The sequence below is a fragment of the Pelodiscus sinensis genome, chromosome 25, assembly GCF_049634645.1.
Source record: "Pelodiscus sinensis isolate JC-2024 chromosome 25, ASM4963464v1, whole genome shotgun sequence".
Taxonomy (NCBI): Eukaryota; Metazoa; Chordata; order Testudines; family Trionychidae; genus Pelodiscus; species Pelodiscus sinensis.
The window spans coordinates 3398191-3412682 of NC_134735.1; the positions used below are offsets into that span (position 1 = coordinate 3398191).

The 14492-nt window shown below is 46.3% G+C and overlaps 1 protein-coding gene across 2 annotated transcripts in view; it reads left to right on the top strand.

The window, feature by feature from the left end:
• Positions 1–12948, top strand: part of ZBTB8OS (zinc finger and BTB domain containing 8 opposite strand) — an 18139-nt gene extending 5191 nt beyond the window's left edge. Inside the window, exons 1-7 of one of the 2 annotated variants that reach the window (XM_006117535.3) lie at positions 1844–1982; positions 4555–4579; positions 5455–5576; positions 5851–5933; positions 6827–6879; positions 8310–8346; positions 10640–12948. In XM_006117535.3, the coding sequence (XP_006117597.3) occupies positions 1895–1982; positions 4555–4579; positions 5455–5576; positions 5851–5933; positions 6827–6879; positions 8310–8346; positions 10640–10726 (495 nt within the window). In that variant the 5' untranslated portion in view covers positions 1844–1894 and the 3' untranslated portion in view covers positions 10727–12948. Of the gene's footprint in view, positions 1–1843; positions 1983–4554; positions 4580–5454; positions 5577–5850; positions 5934–6826; positions 6880–8309; positions 8347–10639 lie in introns of those variants that run through there. The other variant, XM_075908998.1, reaches the window with a different exon arrangement.
• Positions 12949–14492: the final 1544 nt, after the last annotated feature.

Sequence of the window (14492 nt, forward strand, 5' to 3'; positions counted from 1 at the left end):
GACCTAGCAACCACTGACCCCGGGGGACGAAGATTTCCCTGTCTCTCAGCACCTCACACCCCAAGTGGGAGCGCCAAGTGGCAGAAGCACCGGGGGGCCAGGAAGCACAGGCTACACTGCCAGACCTGACCGTGGTCTCCCCCTCCAACTGCCAGCCCCGGTGCCGGGCCAAAGCAGCTGGCTGCACACAAACAGCAGGGAGCTTGACTTGGGGTAGAGCCACCCATGTCTGTTTGGGTACATGCCTCACCCATGGTCCATCCCAGATCAGGAGCCCTCCTACCTTGGTGCATCAGGCTATTCTTGGCCTGGCATTGGGGCTGGCCCCTGGAAGAGGAGGAGGTGCTCTGGGGCTGGGAAGGCTGTGGATGCATGGCATGCCGAGGCTGGGGCTGTGTGTCAATACTGTGAGAGGGGCTAAGGCCATGCTGCCTGACAACCAGAGTAGGGGGCCTGCCAGTCTTGGGCCAACAGCTACAATGGAAGGGGCTGGGGTCATGGTTAGGATGGGGCCGGTGACTACAACAGGGCCTGAGCGAGCTCCGGTGGCCAAAGAAGGGGCGGAGCTTTGGGCGGAAGAAGTGGGATTGGGGGCTTGCCCCCCCAAGCCAGCCGTTCGCCCACTGCCCATGCCCTTGCCTTCTTTACTCACTCCCCCATGTGCACACTGAACATCGTTCTGTAAGGTGTTGAATACCCTCATATTGCCACGACCTTCGGGGGGAGTTGACAGCATTTGACAGTTGCAAACTCAGGCCCCCGCTCCAATAACTACGTTATTACCTTGGTTTTAATATCACCCTGTTACGGAGCATTGACAGCATGGTGGGGGCGGTGCAGAACACAAAGCAAGACTTTCATCCGGCCTCAAGGAGTTAATCATTTGCGGCCCCAAGCCTGCAAAGATTTAGGCACATGCTTAACTTGGCCCACTGTGCAAAATCACTACTGACAGTGCGTAAAGTTATAAACACACATGCAAAAATCTTTGCAGAATCAAAGCCTAAATTCCCCCTCATAAATGAAGGATTCGGGGACATGGGTATTCACAGAGACACACTTCACTATCACAAAACATATAGGCTGTATCTACACTGGCAAGTTATTCCGGAAAATCAGCCGCTTTTTCGGAAAAACTTGCCAGCTGTCTACACTGGCCTCTTGAATTTCCGGAAAAGCACTGACAATCTAATGTAAAATCATCAGTGCTTTTCCGGAAAAACTAAGCTGCTCCCGTTCGGGCAAAAGTCTTTTTCCGGAAAATTGTTCTGGAAAAGGGCCAGTGTAGACAGCACAGTAGTGTTTTCCGCAAAAAAGCCCCGATCGCGAAAATGACGATCGGGGCTTTTTTGCGGAAAAGCGCGTCTAGATTGGCCACGGATGCTTTTCCACAAAAAGTGCTTTTCCGGAAAAGAGTCCTACCAATCTAGACGCGCTTTTCCGAAAATGCTTTTAACGGAAAAGTTTTCCGTTAAAAGCATTTCCAGAAAATCATGCCAGTGTAGCCGTAGCCGTAGCCGTAGCCGTAGATGGCATCAAGAGCTTTCGTGCTCATGATACCATCTACATGTTTTGTTAGTCTTTAAGGTGCTACTAGTCTATTTGTTGTTTTTTAAGTGTTTCCTGTTGCAGACTAACTTGGCTACCCCTCTGAAGCTTTTAAGCATCACAGTTCCATAGCCTCCTCTGCAATTGTGCTGCTGCCTACATGCAGTTACAGTAAAAGCGCTCTTCCCCAATTGCTCTTGATTTCCCCTCAGAGGCTGGCCTGACTGAAAGAGAAATATCTCTTTAAGCATCAGAATCACGTGTAGAAATTTCCCTGGCAGAAGCCTGCAAGGGGGTGGCCATCTTTATAAAGCAGGAAGTGAGCACTGCACATCCAAGTGTGATCATGGCAGATAACTACAGGGACTATAACCTGACAGAGGACCAGAAGGCCATTAAAGCCAAGTACCCTCCTGTCAATAAGAAGTATGAGTGTGAGTACTCCTAGCCTTGTTCAGACATGGCCCCTGTGGTGCAGGGGGGAGGAGGCACATTATGGAAAGGTGAATCTCTTGAATGCACTAGTGCTTCATGTTGTTTTCACTTGCAGGATGTAGGAGTGTGGCTGTAGGAGTTGTGTGTTGAATTGTTTTGTGCCTTTCTGGGGTATGAATAACGACTCCTATTTATAAAAAGCAGCCAGAGAAACTCTCTTTCTCAGCTGTTTCTTGTCTCTAGACAAATGCTTAAGATTTTCGCTGAAGAATGTATTTTTTTTCCATCTTCTCTGCACATTTGTCTTGTTCTGTTTTTTGCATGCCATGCTTTAATCTGCATCTTTGAGGCTTTCGCCAAGGTGACCCTCCTCCCCCTTTTCCTCCCCAGGAATTCCTTCCTGCATTGATTTAATAACTTTAGGCATTTATTTTAGGAAGAGCAGCCTGTGTCTTACTACTGCAGTTTTAGTTGAGCTGTTCCCATTTGGGAGCGTAGTCTGTGTAATTTCATTAGCATCTATTGTTTAGCTCGTACAAGAGCAGCATATTCCACCAGTCAAAATGGAACCAATCTTCCGTATGTACTCAGAGAAGATTTGTATTGTCTGGCTGAAGTTTGACTGTTGTTAGAGACAGTTGGTAAGGAAACTATTCACAAAGCAGATAAGTGATTATGGAACCGACACAGATGATCCATGGCATATTACTTATTTTAGACTTGAGTTTAGAACTGCTTCCAACAAATATGGTTATTTTACAATTTTGTTTCAAGTACCAGAGGGGTAGCCATATTAGTAGTATATGCATCTGACAAAGTGGGTCTTTGCCCATGAAAGCTCATGCCCAAATAAATTTATTATCTTTAAAGTGCCACAAAAGGACTCCACAAATTATTTTGTTACAGTGAGTTGACTTAAATTCTAGATCCCTAAATTGTAGTTTTATAAATTAATGTTACATAATTTAACATTTCTTTATTGTGGGTCCCTCTCCTTCTTTTGTAATCTTCTTAATTGTTTAAAAGCTGTAAATGAGCAAAAAAGGCTTGTGGCCTAAGCCTCTAGAACATACCAGACACCTGACACCTCTCTGCCTTGAAGGGAAAGAAGAAACTGGCACAGATACGTAGTCCTCATAACTAATTTGCTATGTTGGTGCAGTAAAAACCTCTAATATCTCATATAGAGATGTAAGCGACTAGTGGACAAGCATATGCTTATCAGGTAGTCAAGTAGTCACTTGACTGGTCACATCTCTCCTCTGCTGCCTCTATCAGAGAGACAGTGGTGGGGGGTAGGAGCCAGTCCTGCAGGGAGACCACTTAAAAGCCGGTTCCCCCCCACCCCAGCACTATCTCCACAGGGGCAGGGGAGGCAGAGACATTCTTACTGCTGTGCCTCTCTCCTTGAAATGTACAAGAGACACCTGCAGCTCTTGTACATTTCAAAGGCAGAGGCGCAGCGGGATAGTGAGTGCCCCCCTTATCGACGAATTGAGTAGTTGATGGAAATTCCACCAATTGATTAGCTGATTCATCGAAATTTAACATCCCTAATCTCATAAGAACTGGAGGAAACCTGTGTTTTGCTAGAAATAGGAGGTGTAGATTGTGTTCATCTCTGCTTTGAAATGGTGTTCTATAACTTGTTTGACAATGCAGTAGCACTGATGCACCCTTTCTAGCTTCTGCAGAAGGGCAGTCACCCTAACTCTGTTCCTTGGCTAGGGGATCTGGCCCAGCAGGATAGGATGATGGGGTGCTTCAAAGGCCAGGAAGACTGGTGCCAATGGCATGATCAGCACTCTGGGGGACAACCCCAAGGGACTCTTGTGATTCAACCCGGCAGTTTCACTACTCTTAATTATATTAATTCTATGTGTGTATATGTGGATGTTTAATCTGCATAATTTAAAAAAACTCTTCAATCTTAGTGCACATTTTACATTAATCTCTGCCAGGGTAGAGTTTTTATTTCAACTTCAAACGGAGTAACTTCTGCAGAGTGAATATTTGCTCTCTTGCTTCTTCAGAATGCTATTTTTAGCTAAACCATGGCCCCCCTTCTCTTGTGAGGAGCCACATCCTGAGGTTTCCTCTGTCCACAGCTCTGTCAGCACTGAAAAAGCATGGAGTGTGGAAATTCCCCATGTTTATGCTTGCACATCAAATTGAGAACAGATCCCTAAATTTCTAGGACCCTGTTCTTGTTGCTGATCTTGAGTTGGTTGTATGTGTTGCTTAAATGCAATATGTTATTCTACTTCCGGTGTCTGTTAGCAGCCTCTCAACAGTTGTCCAGTCAGAAATATGTCTGGGCCTTAACTAAGCAAATGGTGATCTGCATGAAACTCAGAGGTAGATTTAACAGAACTTGTACTTCATAGGTGCACCTGTGTAATAAAACAGACTGTGTGTTGTTTGGTTCCAATTTATTCATCTAAACCAATTTCACCAAAAGAAGCACCAAAAAAAAATCTTAAGACCTGACTTTTTTTTCCTTCCATATTATTGCTTATTTTTAAACCACCATGATGACCTTGTAACTATATATATTTTCTACTCCCTCAGATCTGGATCACACAGCTGACGTGCAGTGAGTATTTTTTTGCCGCAATTTCTGTGTGTAACCTCAGTAAGATGTATTTCTTCTGTCACGGTTTGATGTAAATCAGGAGTAACTGACATCAGCAGGCTTGCATCTACGTAAATTGATGTGGGAAGAGTCAGGCCAAATATGTCCCCTTTGAGCTTCTGGAATGCCACATGTGAGCATGCTGAGATGCAGGGGTGTGGGAACTAGGGATGTTAGAAGAGCAGCAGCATCTTCTGGTAAAGTGGTTTCTCTTGTATACAAAATCTAGTTTTGTTGAGTGGCTTTCAGCACCCCACACTATAAAAATGTTCTGCTACTGCGGGGGTGCTAAGTATTCTTTGTTCTTTTGAAATGATATTCTACCTCTTATTTTCAAGTGATCCATTTCCATGCATGCCAGCTGCCCCTCTTTAGGAAGGACATTTCTGCTTTTATTAAAACATTTACTACTTTATCCCTCTAAAAAGAACCCCCTTTTCTCTTTCAGTATTTCAGCAGTACTTCACTAATCTTCTTTCCAAGGGTCCCTATTTATAGGTGATGGCAGGTCTGCGCTTCTCTGCATTAGGATTATAAGCGACTAATCAACTATCCGATAAGCAAAAGCTTATCGAATAGTTGGCACACTAGTTGCTTCCCCCCCTCCCCCACCCCTTGCTGCCTCTATCAGAAAGAGGAAGCGAGGAGGGGCTGCTGGGGGAGAGATGGCTTAAAAGCCAGTTCCCTGGGAGGGGGCAGGGGTGCAGCAGCAGTGTTCCACCTTTGAAATGCACCAGAGTCCCTGCTGGGGCTCTTGTACATTTCAAAGCAGACGTGCCACGTCTGCACTTCCTTTGTTACTGTTGAATGCTGGAGTAATGGAGCTGTGTCTGTAGGTTACATGCCTGGGGAGATACCTTGGAAGAGACTTTTGAACAGTGTGTGATGGCCATGTTTGGCTACATGACGGATACAGAAACTGTCGAACCCTTGGATACTGTAGAAGTGGAGACAGAAGGTAAGAAGGCAATGGGGCTGTTAGATGAACTCACTGAAAGAGAAGTGCATTGGAAGAAAGGTCTGAGCGGTCTCTTTCGATTAAGTTCTGCTACAGATCTGTTGCACCCAGATTTACACTCTGGTATTGCGCTCAGAGTTTCATGCAACTCTCCCAATTGTGTGTAGTATGTTGCTCTGGAAACTGTCCCTTTGAGATGTGCTAAAGAATGTCTGGGAAGTTCTTATTGGGGCTTCCTGTTGAATCCCTTTTTCTCTCTGCTTCTGTGCCGCAGGACATGACCTGTTCTCTCTTCTCTATAACTTCTTGAATGAGTGGCTGTATAAATTCAGTGCCGAGCAGTTCTTTGTACCCAGGGTAAGTGTCTTCCATCTTTCAGGACTGGCATATTCTCTACCATTACCTGCTCTAAGAACAGCAGTAACAGGGGCAGTAAAGGTAGAATCAACAACCCCTTAGACTTGCCAGCGCATGGGGGATTGTAGAAACAAAGGCTAGGGAGAGGCAAGGAATGTGTTTTTAGTGTTGCTGTTGTAAATGTTAGTCATTAGGTGCCATTATCTACTATACAGTTGAGAGTTTATTTTGTCTGCGAGTGAGTGTCTCTGTGTTCGTCTGTCTGTTAGTTCAAGAACGCCGCCTCAACAGTAAGAGCTAGGACCACTGAATTTGGTAGGCAGCTTCCTCTTATCATAACTTAAAGCAAGGTCAGGGTTTGGTTGTGCCAGGACAATGGGATGTGCCTGGAATGTGACTGGTTGCGTTTCATAACATGGAAAGGAAGGGGGCTGCTGGCAGGGACAGTTATACTGTGTAATGACCACAGGGGGGCAGCAAGGGGCCAGAGATGGGGATTGGGACAGCTGTAATCCCATTGGGACAGCAGGGAGCAGGAGTGGAGGTAAGAGTCTCACATTGCCCACCCCCTCCGACACACCACCTGGCCAGCACAGCCCCTGCCAGCTCCTACACCCTCGCCCGCCCCCGCCAATCCCCTGCCCTGAAGGACCGGAACAACCCCAGTACATCTTCTAGCACTGTAATAACTGTTCTATGTACATCTCTATTCTGACCCTTAGCGTTCCCCTCTGGTGCTGTTCAAACACTGGCTTTAGGTTCTGATGATGATGCCAATATTGGCTTTGTGTGAGGGCATGTTCACAGGGAGTCTTCATCCAGTGATTATAAATCAATATGATGAGTCCTCTTAATGACCACTCTATTTTCCCTGATTTGCTCTTTCCTTGCAGGAGGTGAAAGTGCTTTCCATTGACAGAATGAAGTACAAAATAAGATCCATTGGGTGAGTAGCCAACACCATCTCATTAAAAGCTAAATTCTGAAAACCAGTGAATAAAGAGTAGGAAGAAATGTGGGGGCTTTGGGGAAGTTCTTTTAACTCCTGCCTGTTGTCCGGGATATAAAATTGAAGTATCTACCATGCTCTCTGCCATGAGGATTAATCGGACAATGTTTGTATAAATTATTTAAATAATGTTGCTTCTTCTCATGTGTTTCAGCCAGTCACTATCAAAGACATGGAAGCAGACAGGAAATAAAAATACTCTGAGCCCAGAACGTCAGGGAATTGCTTAATACATTACAAGTGTAGTGTTAGATTGAGTTAGCTTCATCTGACTAACCTCATCTAAAACTCATGAAACAAGGCAATTGTGCTTCCGAACATACTAACCTGATGGAGTTAAAATGTCAGAGGAAGCTTGGGTTTTATCTTGACCAGTTTAAAGTGTTTCAATTACTGCAGCCTTATTAAGATTAGGATGGTTGCTAATAAGATTAGGATGTTGTGTATTTGGCCCTAGTTTAGACAAGGCCATAGATTCCTAGTTTCACTTCCACTGGATAGTTTCTACAGCATTTAAATTCTGATGGGGTTATTGATAACTCAGTGGATTTATTGGGGGGGATTAGCTTTTCAGCTCTGTAGCTGACTGTATACTGTGGGTATTGTACTAACATGAGGAGACTTGGAAGGCAAGAACAACTTGAATAATTTTAATGCCTCACAGGCTATAATGTATTTATCCTCCGAAAACCCTCTAAGGTACAGAAGTGCTAGTATTTCCATTTTACAGGTTTGGGGGGTAGGAAGAACTCAGCCAGTGAGAGGCTAAGTGAATTGACCAAGGTCACACAAGAAGTCTGTAGTAGAGCCCCACCCCAGTTCTTTAATGTCATGGGTTGCTACCTAACCATTGGCTCATGCTTCCTCTTTTCTCCTAACAATCCTGGCTTATGGGAGTCACTTTTCCAGCAATTAGTTGGAAAGGGAAAATTCCCCTCCGTGAGGCACCTAGACCTCATTAAGGGATGGTGTGCCATTCTCTCCTCGACAGTGGGAGTTGCATGTTTTAACTACGAGAAATGGTGTGGTATGATCCCTGAATTACTTTTTTTTAATAGCTTGTTAAATTGTCAAGGAGGCTAGAGCCTGAAACAAGAGGCTTTTTCTAGATTGAACCAAGCATGGCACAAATAACTAATATCTGCTGGATGACTCTGCTCTCTGAGGGGGGAACTAGTTACCACTATGAGAACTGTTGAGGAGAGTTACTCTGTGCCAGAGTTCAATGAGATTTACTATGAAGCAGATCTCTTAAGTGTCCCCCTTGCATTAGTGAATCCAGCCGTGATAGCTGCTGAATTAAATCAAAGTTCCCACAACCTCTCTTTACACTTATCTGTGGTGGGTTTTTTTGTTTGTTCCCTCAGGTGGGGGGAAGAGTTCTCTTTACCCAAACATCCTCAGGTATGTGACCGTTGATCTGTGTCTTACAGTCCCAACCCTATGACAGAGGCTTTTCTCCTAAGTTATTGAGATCCAGTTGCAAACTTTTCTGAGTAACTAAATGTCAGTTGCCTTGGATATCAAAGCCCCGGCTCACAAACTGCCATTTGTAAATGCAGCAATTAGCATTCCTGGAACAGCGAGTCTGGGTGATTACAAGTCACTTGAGCCAGTGAAATGCAGTGTAAATTCTCTGACTTTGGATGGGTTTGCCTTTACCATTATTAGGTTGCTCTCTTGTAAATTCTCTAGAGATTCAGTCATTAACAAATACAATCCTTCCTGATGACCTTCTACGCCAGGGCTACTCAACTTTGGAAGCCCCCCCGGGGCCACAATGATACTCCTAGCACATGGAGGGCCCAACTTAAGTGTGGTTACATATACATGCAAATATATGCAAATAGCTTCTTTCACACTGATGAGCATGAATACAAAGAGTAAGGCAAGACTGCACCACACACAGGCACCATTTAAGTCAGTTCTGCTGTTCCACCCATTGCACTTTTCCCGAGCAGTGACAGTCCATGAAGTTAACTACGAAAATGCCTCTCAACAGAAAACCATTCTGTTGACTCCTGTTTTGTTTTGGCTCCCACCCGCAGGTGGCGTGTTGAGCCCCTTGTAAGCCCAAACTGCACCGCGGGCCGCAAGCGAACAGGCCACGGGCCGTGTGTCGAGTAGCTCTGTCCTACGCCATTCTTTATAAACTAGCCAATTAGCCCTTCATAAGATGGGATTTTCAGGTCTCTCCTCCATGTTGATCTTCTCTCCTGAGCCTTCGGTCTCTCTCTCTCTCTCTCACTCTCACTCGGGGAACCGCGGAGCCCAAATGGCCGTTTGGGCTACACGTTCCCCATGCTGCATGGGGGGCGCAGAGCCCAGGGCTGGACCGAGCCCTTTTGGCACCCTGGGCCCAGGCGTGCGGCGCTGCCGCAGGGCGCATGCGTGGGCCCGCCCCCAGGGCACATGGCGCATGCGCCGCCCAGTCGGGCCCGGTCAGCGCTGCTAGCGCACGCGCCGAGCCGTGCATGGCCCCGCAGCCAAAGGGACAAAAGGCGCTGCTGTCCGGCGCTGCGGGAGCCGGGCACGCGGCTCCTGATGGCAGCTGCAAGGGACACCGCGCGCCCCTTACAGCTGCCATCAGGTGCCCCCCGTGGGTTGGAGCCCTGGGCAGCTGCCCGGCTCGCCCATGTCTCCGTCCAGCTCTGGCAGAGCCCAAACGGTTGCTTGCGCTGCTTACTCCCACGTGGCGGCCTGGCTGAGCCATGCAGAAGTCAGACGAGCGCCACGGTGGGAGGCGAAGGGGAGGTGACATTCACGGCCAGGGGGCGGGGCCTGGAGCTGCTGTCACACCGCACATCACTACCCCGCTCCCCTTCGCCCCCCACCGTGGCGCTCGGCTGACTTCTGCGCTGCTCAGCCGTGGCGCCGCAGGGGAGTAAGCCGTGCAAGCGTCTGTTTGGGCCCCATACTCCCCAGGCAGCCACAGCCAGCATTTCAGGCAACAGCGCCCCCCAGAGGGAACTGCCAGCATTTCGGCGTTACAGACTTGCAGACACTGGGCTACTCTATATATGGTAACCTATGATGTTCTGTTGTGGCGAGAGATGGGAGTTGGTGCTATGCAGGAAGTAACTTTGGAGGAGGTATTTGTTCTGCTACTTGCCCATCAGTTACTGACCTGCCAGTTTCTATGCAGTGCTGTCATAATGCCTGCAGTGCAGCCGTGCTTCTGGGGAGGGAGTGTTGCATTTTTTTGTTTTTTTTTAAGAGCAACTTTCAAACTTTTTGCATCCCTTTCCAAATGTCGTCTGCCACTCAGGTGGGGCAGGGTGCATGGGGTCATCTTTCCTCTACATTTCTGCCTTCCATTTAGCAACAGCTTCTGGAGGCTGTCACAAAGTTCAGCTAAGGGGTGGAGGTGGCACACCCTCTCTGACCTGTTCAGCATCGCTGGCACAAGCCACCTCGTGTCTTTGCTCCCTTCCCCTGCCCTAGTTGAAAACTTCTGTACTTAATAAAACGTGTTGTCTGTCACTTACAGGCTTTCTCGTGCGCTCTCCCTGAGAAGAGCTTACACATCCTTGGGTGTGTGTGGGGGCGGAGGGAGGACACAGACTCTGGTTTTAAAACTAGATTGTAAACTGAACAGCATTCCCTGGAAGCCAGTGAACATTCACGTATTGCTGTGATTGATGCAGAGCCATTGATGAAGGGTCTCAAACTCTTTTCCTGTGCCTGTTCCCTCCAGGGTACTGAGGTCAAGGCAATAACTTACTCAGCAATGCAGATCTACGAAGAAGAGACGCCAGAAGTATTTGTCATCATTGATATCTAAAACAAGAAGAGGGCGTGAAAGGCGTGGATACTTGTGATCGCTGGCAGAGGTCCCCCCCATACTCTGTCAGCCGCCTGGAAATAATGGAACAATTGGCTAAAAATGTATTGTAATTACATGAGGCCAATCCGCTGCCCATCAGCTGGGAGGAAGAATCGCAGGGAATAGCCAGCTATGATTTTACTCTGAGGAGGGTGAACCAGCCTGGGAACTGCACATCAAGAAAGGAGAGCTAGGTGGTGAGAAGAAAAGGGTTTGTAGGGAATCTCTCAGAGCACTGATATTTTAAATTGATTTTTTTTTAAAGGATAGCATTGGTGCTGGGTTCCCTTTGGATGTAGGTGGGGGAAATCAATAGAGGGCAACTTGAATATTATTATCCACAAATATTGTGCTAGCAGGAGGGGAAAGAAAGCTAGATTGTAATACATCTGCTCACATTTTGCCTTTTTAAAGAAACTGCCTTTCCTCTGTCTTGTGTATTGCTTTGATATTGGTTTTAATTTGCTCATTCTGCAGCATCTGTTTCACTTGGGGTGTGTCTAGACTACAGGGTTTTTTTTTTTCAAAAAAACTTCCCCTGCGTCTAGACTTCTGCCATGTTCTTTTGAAAGTAAATTGAAAGAACGCGGCAGTTTTTTCGACCGCAGAAAACCTCGTTTTACCTTTTTTGGAAAGTGCTTTTTCGAAAAAAGGCACAATGTAATGCAAACTGTGCTTTTTTTGAAAGAGAGCAACCAGACTGCCTGGTTGCTCTTTCAAAAAAGCAGCTTGCTTTTTTGAAAATACTGGTTGTAGTCTAGATGCTCTTTTTGGAAAGTATCCTTCGAGAAAGCCTTTTTCGAAAGAGGCTTGCCATCTAGACATAGCCTTGGTTTTTAAAGCAGTGCTTCTCAGACCCCTTTCAGACCACAAGCAGATGGGTGCAACTCCCTCCCCTTCAAAATTTTAAAATGCTTTTTTGTTCTGTTGAACACTAATAAATACTGGCAGCAAAGCGTGCGTTGGGGATGGAGCCTGACCGCTTGTGACTCCCCCGTGTAATCCGGTCGCAGCCCCCGGAGAAGTCATGTCTCCAAGTTAGAGAAACCCTCAGAGGCTTTAAATCAGGGGATGTCTACACAGCAAATTAAACCCACATCTGGGTCATGCCAGCCAACTCAGCTGAGTCAGCTGCAGGGCTGTTGCCTAGCTGTGTATGCTTTCAGCTAGAGCTGAGGTTCTGAGACACCCCTTCCCCTGCTCCCCACACCCTACCCTACCGCCTAGCATCCTGACCTTTGGAAGTCTACACAGCAGTGAAACAGCCCCACATCCAGAGTCCCCCAAGCCTGAAACTGAATCTGCTGGCATAGCCTAGCTGCAAGTGTCTAGTTGGTGTGTAGACGTACCCAGAGAGCTCTGCTGCTAGTCTGATCTAATGACTTCTAATCTAGTAAAATCCTTTTTGACATGTCTGTGTTATAGTGAAAAAATACCACTAGGTGGTACCGGATCTCCATAGAATACTGGTGGAAGTCCTACTACAATGAAGCACATGTCAATGTGCACGCAGTACACTAGTAAGGTTGCCTCTAGTCCTTCCCACAAGTCAAGGCTGACTGCAGTCACCACTTCTGGTGTAGAAGGGAGTCTACCAGGATCTACATGTCCTGGCACAATTAGATCAATGATACTGAACCTGAGGCCAGGTCTACACTGGCAGAGAAAATCAATGCAAGATACACAACTCCATCTAGGTGAATTGCATAGCTGGAGTTGATGTACCTTGCATCAATTTTTTTTTTTCCTCCTCATTCCCACGTGGCCTCACAGTGGGAGGTCAATGAGAGACACTTTCTCACCGACTTCCCTTACTCCTCCCAACAGCAAGGAGTACCACTGTTGACAGGGCACCTTAAGCATTCAATTTAGCAAGTCTTTACTAGACCCACTAAACTGAACCCCGGAAAATCAATCGTCAGAGTCAGTCCTCTGGTAAATGGAGACATGGCTAGTGGCTCAAGAGCCACAAGTGTCTCTTCAATGTATTTTCAGTGGCTCTTTGCAACACATTAAAACTGCGATTTAATGATGAATAACCTAGATTAATAAATCAGGATGCTTTTACTGTTTATCAATTATAGTTGATAAAAATGATAGTGGATTGATCATTTACCTGTGAGAATAACATAAATATGAATATGTAATACTATAGTAAATTAAACAATGAATTCACACTATTGTTTCTCTTTTGGGCAATGTTAACTGCTAATTTGGCTCCTGGACAACTGGTGTCCGAGTATCACTGAATTAGATCTCGGAATATGAAAGGTACTTCACTCTTCTTCCAGTGATGGCAGTCAGTAAACTAGCTAAAAATCAACAAATGGTCTGGTAGCACTTTATAGACTAACAAAACATGTTTCGTTCATCTATAAAGTGCTACCAGACCATTATTTGTTGTTGTTTTTGTTTTTTTTCTGTAAGAGACTAACTTGGCTATCCCCTGAAGTTAGTAAACTAGCTGTTACTTAAGACAACCCAGAAGAGATACTACAGAACACTCCTATATTATAGTACAATGCCTTGTAATGCAGGAGCTAAACTTACTGAACCCCTTTCCTGCATAGAAATGTACATTTCACCTTCTTTTCTTTGTTACGCAGTTTTGAGACCTTGTAGGGGAACAGTGCAGAAGGTTCCTTTGACTCCTTTAAGGGCTAAGATCTATTTTGGATTGTCCTTTCCCAGTGAGGGAGGGTTGGGGGTATGGTGGTGGATAGGGATGTAAAAGTGTAGTTGATTAACCAATTAAGCAAAAGCTCATAGGTTAATGCTATAGACTACACACATTTTTCCCCCCCACACACACTTGTCAGTCCTGGCTTGCAACGGGTCTGGGACCTACTCCCGCTGCAGCTCTGCATTTAAAGTGTATTAGGAGATGGGTAGGCAGGCAGTCCAACGCTGTTCCGGCTCGTGCTGAGTCCGGAAGCTCAACCACCGCCTAGAGAGGGGCTGCTGCACAAGGAGACAGGCAGTTAGTCCGTAAGGAGAGCTGGTTTTTAAACTGGCTCCTCTTGCAGACCAGCTCCTGCCTGGCACCCCAGACTGCTGTCTGATACAGAGGCAGCAGTGCGGCATGGCAGGGGTCTTCTTGGGAGTGAGGCTGCAGCATATTGGCTGCCATTCCTGCCCCCCAAGGACTAAAGAATAGTCGACTAACCGATAAGAATTCATGGGGTTACTCAACTATTAAATTAACCGATATTTAACATCCCTAGTGGTGGAGTAGGGAGAGAATAAAACAGTGAATGGTGGTTTTTGGGAGGGGACAGGAGGGAGTAAGTTATATTTACAGCACTCTAAGGCCCCTTCACACGGCTCTGGCAGTGTGAAAGGGGCTTTAGGGTAAACCAGAATTGGGCTCTTTGGCTGTGTCTAGACTGCATCCCTTTTCCGTAAAAGGGATGCAAATTAGACACATCGCAATTGCAAATGAAGCGGGGATTTAAATCCCCCCTGCTTCATTTGCATAAATATGGCTGCCGCTTTTTTCCGGCTCAGAGCTTTGCCGGAAAAAAGCGCCAGTCTAGATGGGGATCTTTTGGAAAATAAAGCCTTTTCCGAAAGATCCCTTATTCCTTATTTTAAGAGGAATAAGGGATCTTTCGGAAAAGGCTTTCTTTTCCGAAAGATCCCTGTCTAGACTGGCGCTTTTTTCCGGCAAAGCTCCGAGCTGGAAAAAAGTGGCAGCCATATTTATGCAAATGAAGCAGGGGGG